An 8,568-nucleotide genomic window follows, 5' to 3' on the forward strand; every position below is an offset into this window, starting at 1 on the left:
CAACACGGCTGCAGCGGCGAAAGAGAAAGAGTTAGCTTGGGGGAAAATAGCTGCCCGAGTCAATGCGTACGTTTACATTTTAATCATACAGTGTTCGGTGTAAGTAATTACTAAATAATGTTAGTAATGTTATTATTTGTCACTTGTAAAGTAAGGAATGGTTCTTAATTCTTCAATAATTGAATGAGTAACTTCAGTAATTGCATAAAATACCGATTTTTGTACGAATTAAAAGTGCAGTTTTATGTCTACCCTTTCTTAAAATTCCTATTGTGGTTGATATGGGATTTGTAAAGTAATGATTAATAAATAATCCAGTACATTTTATGGAGAGTAGTTATTACATTAATCAAAATACTTTTTTAAGATTTACCCAACACTGATGTAATAATATAAGAATTGAATTTTAATTTTCATGTAGGTGCATTGATGGGAATATGTGTGCCATCAATGCATCCAACCGCATTAGGAAATCCTGAAGGGGATTCTAATTATTAGTTTATTTCCAGAGGTCACAGCAAGATGTTATTAACTGATCATCATTTTTCAGATTAGCCTTACTGAAACGAATTCAATACCACTAACCTGCAATCCTGTGAAACTCCTCTTTAATGGCTCTGAGGGGTTTGTGCCCAGGAAACACAACAAAAATTCACAGAAAGCGCTTGAGGGTGAGGCACACTTTCCGAACTATTCTACATACTGTGGCCTTACTAATGTGCTCTGCATCCCCGATGTTATAATGAAAACTGCCGTTTGCAACAAATCGTAATGCAACACAAAGCATCTGCTCGGATGTAAGAGCACGGCCACGATGGGTGATGTGTCTGATGTATGGGTGGATAAGATTATTGATATATGTTATGGACTCTCTAGAAAAACGGTACCGCTCAAATAAAAATACATGGGGATATGACAAAAAATCAACTCGTGGCCTCAATATCCTCTCCCGACGTAAATGCAATTCCCTGCGAATTACTACAGCGTCCTCATCTACAGGATCCTCTATGAATGGACACGCCATTTTGGTCTCTGCGTGACGGAAACGTGTGCAATCTATGAATGTACTGAAAGATTAAATGAGGTATTAAACACCTTTCACTTTAAAAAGGGGCGGAGACCCGGAGGAAACTCTGAGTTTCCCGAACAAAACCTGCTCGCCAGCAGGTTAGGTTCACAGAGTAATTTGCCATAGTAACTGACTCTGAGTTTAGATTACCTCTCTTTGTGAAACGGGTTTAACTTACCCCGCTTCACGGGTTTAAGTTACCTCCGTTTCTGAAACCGAAAACTCCGCGTTGCCCCCATTTCGGGGTTAACAAACTCTGAGTTTCGACAAAACCGCCTTCTTGAAATAGGCCCCAGGTCACAACTGGGATACTCCTCTCCCTGTAAATGCAAGAGGGATACATTTGTGAATACTCATGAAATTAGTCGTGGTGGAAACTTTGGGGGTCACACACTGGCTATCATTGGTTTTGGCTAAGTTATTTGGATGGTAGGAAGAGAAAAGCTTTTGCACATTGGTTCTTGTATCACACAAATAAAACAGCTTCCTTACATTTTCGACTCCGTCATTCCCTGGAAGCGTCAGCATAGAAAGGCTGTTCAGAGTTTAACTTTGTATAAAATCACAGTGGAAATTTTTCACACCTTTTTATGTAAATATGCAACTTTCAGCAATTCCACTGAAATAAGTGTGTTTGCTGTTGTAAATGCTGATGTGACCAGGCCTTTACTGTTGAATGAGAACAGACATAAAATGTCTTTTATACAGTATGTTCCTCTGTGACAACATTTCAGCAACACCAAACATACTTTTACTGTAGATAGTTAAAGTGAAGGAGGAAACAGCTGGAGTTCCATTTCCAGACAGAATCAAAATAAGGATAATCACCTTTATTGGCCAAGTATGTTACACACAAGGAATTTGTTTCCGGTACAGAACCAATGGCAGCCATCTGCGGCGCCACCTCAACCAATGGCTCTAACCATCAGGGGGACTCAGTGTCTTGCCCAAGGACACTTCGACACGTGGACTGCCGGCACCGAGATTCAAACCTTCAACCTTCTGGTTGGGAGACGACTGCTCTACCCACCGCACCACTGTCGCCTCCCCCAAAAAATGAGCACAACTGGTGGTCGGTCTTGTTGTCACCAGGGTTCAGTCCTTGAGTAGCAGTGGGGAACACAGCAGGTTCAGTTCACCATTGCGTCCTGTTGTGTCTCCACCATTTGAATCCCTATATACTGCATATAGTAAAACATACAGTGCCTTGCGAAAGTATTCGGCCCCCTTGAACTTTGCGACCTTTTGCCACATTTCAGGCTTCAAACATAAAGATATAAAACTGTAATTTTTTGTGAAGAATCAACAACAAGTGGGACACAATCATGAAGTGGAACGAAATTTATTGGATATTTCAAACTTTTTTAACAAATAAAAAACTGAAAAATTGGGCGTGCAAAATTATTCAACCCCCTTAAGTTAATACGTTGTAGCGCCACCTTTTGCTGCGATTACAGCTGTAAATCGCTTGGGGTATGTCTCTATCAGTTTTGCACATCGAGAGACTGAAATTTTTGCCCATGCCTCCTTGCAAAACAGCTCGAGCTCAGTGAGGTTGGATGGAGAGCATTTGTGAACAGCAGTTTTCAGTTCTTTCCACAGATTCTCCTGATCAGAGATGCAGCCAAGAGGCCCATGATCACTCTGGATGAACTGCAGAGATCTACAGCTGAGGTGGGAGACTCTGTCCATAGGACAACAATCAGTCGTATACTGCACAAATCTGGCCTTTATGGAAGAGTGGCAAGAAGAAAGCCATTTCTTAAAGATATCCATAAAAAGTGTTGTTTAAAGTTTGCCACAAGCCACCTGGGAGACGCACCAAACATGTGGAAGAAGGTGCTCTGGTCAGATGAAACCAAAATCGAACTTTTTGGCAACAATGCAAAACGTTATGTTTGGCGTAAAAGCAACACAGCTCATCACCCTGAACACACCATCCCCATTGTCAAACATGGTGGTGGCAGCATCATGGTTTGGGCCTGCTTTTCTTCAGCAGGGACAGGGAAGATGGTTAAAATTGATGGGAAGATGGATGGAGCCAAATACAGGACCATTTTGGAAGGAAACCTGATGGAGTCTGCAAAAGACCTGAGACTGGGATGGAGATTTGTCTTCCAACAAGACAATGATCCAAAACATAAAGCAAAATCTACAATGGAATGGTTCACAAATAAACATATCCAGGTGTTAGAATGGCCAAGTCAAAGTCCAGACCTGAATCCACTCGAGAATCTGTGGAAAGAACTGAAAACTGCTGTTCACAAATGCTCTCCATCCAACCTCACTGAGCTCGAGCTGTTTTGCAAGGAGGCATGGGCAAAAATTTCAGTCTCTCGATGTGCAAAACTGATAGAGACATACCCCAAGTGACTTACAGCTGTAATCGCAGCAAAAGGTGGCGCTACCAAGTATTAACTTAAGGGGGCTGAATAATTTTGCACGCCCAATTTTTCAGTTTTTTATTTGTTAAAAAAGTTTGAAATATCCAATAAATTTCGTTCCACTTCATGATTGTGTCCCACTTGTTGTTGATTCTTCACAAAAAATTACAGTTTTATATCTTTATGTTTGAAGCCTGAAATGTGGCAAAAGGTTGCAAAGTTCAAGGGGGCCGAATACTTTCGCAAGGCACTGTAAGTAACCTTAGCCTGATTAGCCCACTGACAAGCAGTGCATGGATGCGTCTGACAGTCTCAGTCTGTCATGACACCCTTGCCTTGAAAGTTGTAGCATCCCCTCCAGAATATCCTGCATCGCTACTCTGCCAGCTGTGCTTACCTACTATGCGTATACCAGATGTACAGACGCAAAGACCCAGTAAATAGATGTCATTAGTCTCATAACAGATACTGACTGCATGTTGCAATCAGAGGTGTGAAAATGATCATACAACACGTGGGTCTGCTGTTTTACAGATGTTATTATTTTAGCTTCTATTGCTTCTGTGTCTCTGTACTAGGATGAACTGAAGCTAGCTTTGAAGCAGGGCTCCACCTTGTTAGGTTGCATCAAGGATCAGGCAGCTAAGTCAGAGAATCACAAACTCAACCCAGACGAGATGGAGAACCAAACCACTGTGGAAAGGTGACAGCTGGAAAAACCCTTCTCATATTTTATGCAGTGTTTGTCAGTTGATATCATAGCCATGAGGTTCTAAAGTAACTCGCAATGTGTGTGTGTGTAATGGAGTTCCCATTGTGTGTTTCAGGCTCTTGGCCCAGCTGGATGAGACAGACAACGCCTTTGCACAGTTCTGGTGTAAACACCATCTGAAACTGGAGCAGTGCCTGCAGCTACGTCACTTTGAACAAGACTTCAGAGAGGTATATCTGTCTGGCTCTCTGTCTGCCTCTGGCCTGCAGTCTGTGGATCAGCAGCTCCAAAACACTGCCGCTGTAAAAAGTGTACTTTGAAAACACACTTAACAAAACACTGACTGGCTGAGTCAGCTTGGTTAAAGGAAAACCTTCACATCCTGTCTGACGCACCAGGTTGTAAAATGACTGGAAAGTTGTGCATTATTGCAATATCTTTCAACAAATCCTCCACTGAATATGAAATTTACTCCTCTCTGCATCATTTAATTTCAAGAGTTTGGAGTGAAACAAGCAAAACTGGCTAAATATTGGATAATTAATTCATTAGTTGTTGTGGAAAGAAGTCACACTGAGTCAAACTACAATGAGGGGAGCTTTGTTCCAGTGAGAATATTTGAGCTAATCAGTAGAGACAGAGTTAGACTTAGTCTGAATATAAGAAAAGAAACATTATTACTATGGGTATAAGTAGATAGCCTTGTAATTTGTCTTTGTTTCTGTCTCTCCTTTGGTTCTCTAGGTCAAAGTGTCTCTAGACAGTTTCATGGACAGTCTCACCAGCTTATCAGTTATTGGGGAAAGTGTGGCTGCTGTTGAACACCTGCTAAAGGAATTGAAATCACTGGAGGAGAAGGCTCAGGTCAGTCAACACACACAAAACTTTATGTAAGGTCATTTCATCTGCATTCAACGTTATTGAACCAAACATATACAATACCAAATCAAAAACCATTTTCTAAGTCAGCCTTGTAAATAATGGATTTAGTATATATGGAATATATACAGCTTATCACATAGCAATACAATCTACAACAATGTTAGCTACTCAAACTTTAAAGTAACTCAGAGGAACGAGTGCCCCTAACTTCAAGTTGTGCTGCAGCTCATTCCAGGAGTGAGGTGCTGGAAGCCAGTGTCCCCCAGTTCAGTTCGATACCAGGGACTTTTAAAGCCAGTTTCTACTGTGACCTGCTGTCATGACCATCAGCTCTGATGTTAAATATCTCAGCAGTATGGATAGCAGGGTCTTATAGACGAAGACACTGAAGATGCCTTCTTTTCCCAGCGATGAGTATGAGAGCTATCTTGTGTGATAAATTGAATAGCGCTATGGTAGACAGCATCCGGTGGTGTACAATAAGTGATGAGGCGTGACCATATGTAATATCTCCATCATCGAGTGTGAACAGTGTAGTTGATTGTATTGTATTGTTTTTCTGTTGTTGAAGGAGAAACAAGTTCTGATTTGATATGCAAAGCCATTTTGAACTGTGAACATCTGAGCAAGCTGTTCAGTATGCGCTTTGTAGGACATTCTACCATCTAACCAAATTCTTGTTGTGGACCTCAACCTTAGGCCAGTATTAGTCAGGCACACACCAGAGATGATCCCCTTATCTTAAACACTCAAAGTCTCTTTAGTCTGAAGCAAGGCATTGGATTTGTAGCAAAAGGTCACAAATGGCAATATCTCCGTTTCTGGTTCACAAAGCAGAACCGTTTACAGAGCTCCTGCAGCATCTTTTATTTATTTATTTATACTCTTTACATGCACCTCCTGGTCTAAATGTGCTCTTCCCCACCTTTCTCTCTTTGACCTCCATCGCCATAGATACCATTGTATTTAAACCCAGAGAGATCAGCCTGAGTCGCCTCTTCAGAAGCTATAAAAACAAAAATAATGACCATATCTTCTTGGCACTCGTCTCAGACATGATCATTAAGGTGACAAACTCCATTAAGGTGACAAACAGTAACAGGCGACATATGACTCTGTCATAAAAATATGTCCACCCCATTAAAAGGTGATACATAAACAAATTAACCTGTCCCTGGGTGTCATCTTAAAAATATTAAACATTAATATTAAAGACTCATCACAGGAAGACATCTTGAAAACAGGGAATATTTAGCTCAAAGGCTCGTTTCTATCTCTCCCTCTCTGAGGTGCGACAGGTGTCCCAGTATCTCCAGCCAGTCTGGGCAGCCGTCCCAGTAACAAAGTTTTTTCCCTCTTGCCTGCTTTAAGGCTGCTATGGGTCATCTCCTGCTCATCTTTCTCACCTCTGCCTCTATCACCCTTATCAGTCTTATTTACAACAATACTGAGCAAGTATAACAAATACTGATGAATAATAGAAGTAAAATAAAAAAAACTCTTAATATAACATGAAGGAAAATATAATAAATATGATGACTAGAAGAGACTGAGACTAATCTAGTCCCTTAATCCTCTTGGCCTCCCACATTCTTATGTGTATACATTAAAAAAAAAAAAAATTTCCCCACTCGCCCCCCACTTTGGGGCGGTCTTATGTTCCTTCCTTCAAGCTCGGGTCCTTTACCAGAGGCCTGGGAGCTTGAGGGTACTGAGCAGTATCTTAGCTGTTAGGACTGCACTCTTCTGGACAGAGATCTCAGGTGTTGTTCCTGGGATCTGTCGGAGCCACTCTCCTAGTTTGGGGGTCACAGCCCCCAATGTTCCTATTACCACAGGGACTACTTGTGCCTTCACCTACCACATCTTTTCTAGCTCTTCTTTCAGCCTAGAAAGATATATGAAAGGATATATATACATATACACATTACTAGACTGTATCAATTACATCTCCATTCAGAGCACTGATAAGACTGGGAATGCCAGTAAAGTAAAGTGAGCAACTCTTGTTTTTGTCCAATAACAGCCAAGGGCGCAACTAACAAACCCAGATCTATAGTACATTTGAAAAGATGAATGTTGACATCACAGATGGTGACGTCCCCATGTGTTCCTCCAGTCTTATGTCAGTCAATAACACTCCAGACTGCACTGACTTGAACATCCCACTGAAAGAATTCCTTTCATGGTCTGAATACTAAAGATATAAACACAGAGGAGTATAGCTCTTAAAGATATACCTAATTTCCCCACATTATCAGGGTGGACTTTCAGTAACTGTTACACTGAAATCTCCTCCTCACTAAGTGATGCTCCATTACATAAAAGCTCTGTCATGACATCTACGTTATATATGTTCCTACAGAGGCCCCATGACCAGAAAACTATAATCCCACATTTGTATTTTGAAAGGTTTGATAAATAAAGTGTCAGTATCCATCTACATATATTTACTTAAGTAGATACAGCAGACTGTGAACACCTCAAAGATTTTCTTTGCACAATTTAAACTGCCATAAAGTATTCTGAATTGTTCTTCTTCCAGCCCACACTAGAAAAGGCCCAGCTCCACGCGCAGCACGGTGACCAACTGATCCAGAGCAACCATTATGCTGTGGACTCTATTCGACCCAAATGTGTAGAACTGCGGCGGGTGTGTGATGACTTCATCAATGAGGCCAAGAAAAAGACAGATGTCTTGTCCAAATCTCTGCAGATACACATGGGCATTGACAAGGTAAGGGCATGATACAAACTTTACACATCTACAGACGTTGCATTTAGAAACGAGGTTGATTCCCTGCAGCGGGATCATCTGTCATCTACATGTGTAGATGAAAAAGTCCAAAGAGTGAAATCTTTGCATCAGTCTTTGCCCACTGCTGAATCGGTTCTCTTTGTGGCGGAGGGGAATATGCCACCGCCTTGTGGGGGGAAATAATAACCCCTACCCTAGGGAAGACTGAGTGAGTTACAGGATCTGGGTCCCCCCACCCAATGCTTTTGGTCTCTATATAACAATTTGTATAGGTTGGTGCTTATCGTGTTGCCATGATGAGCTACAGCCAAGGTGAGATGGGCTCCAGGACTACCTTTACACACGATGGCCCCTGGAGTGTGTATGTGTGCGTGCAGGTGAAAGCTTTTCTTACATGCACAGCCCACCCCTCCCAAGACCAACAAGATAAGTGAGACGCCCCCACTCCTTAGGGTAGGAATATAGCTTAAACCAGTTCAAGTTAACGAACCAAAAATAATTTATTATAGCAAAGTATTAATATAAAAAGAATAATTAATAAAACAAATCGTTTACTCCTTAAACCAAAATGTCCTTTTACCAAAAACTTAAATAACCAGTTCAGTCCAAAGTTCAAAAGTTAAAGTTCACTCCAAAAATCCAGGAAATCCAAAAAATCAAAATGACATGTCCAAAAATGACATCCAATCCAATCTCGTACGGTGATACTCCAAAGCGTGAAATATGACTCACTTGGTAACAATAGCCACAGCTCCACTCAAGA

General features: G+C 41.3%; 1 protein-coding gene across 5 annotated transcripts in view; it reads left to right on the plus strand.

The window, feature by feature from the left end:
• The window catches only part of LOC109952567 (probable guanine nucleotide exchange factor MCF2L2), a 64,499-nt gene extending 56,597 nt beyond the window's left edge, over positions 1-7,902 (plus strand). For 4 of the 5 annotated variants that reach the window (XM_020587714.1, XM_020587715.1, XM_020587717.1 and 1 more), the window contains 4 exons: positions 4,032-4,156; positions 4,281-4,395; positions 4,910-5,029; positions 7,593-7,902. In XM_020587714.1, coding sequence (XP_020443370.1) covers positions 4,032-4,156; positions 4,281-4,395; positions 4,910-5,029; positions 7,593-7,796 — 564 coding nt within the window. In that variant the 3' untranslated portion in view covers positions 7,797-7,902. The remainder of the gene's footprint in view (positions 1-4,031; positions 4,157-4,280; positions 4,396-4,909; positions 5,030-7,592) is intronic. The other variant, XM_020587718.1, reaches the window with a different exon arrangement.
• Positions 7,903-8,568: the final 666 nt, after the last annotated feature.

This window comes from Monopterus albus, unplaced genomic scaffold, assembly GCF_001952655.1.
Source record: "Monopterus albus unplaced genomic scaffold, M_albus_1.0 scaffold475.1, whole genome shotgun sequence".
Classification (NCBI taxonomy): Eukaryota; Metazoa; Chordata; class Actinopteri; order Synbranchiformes; family Synbranchidae; genus Monopterus; species Monopterus albus.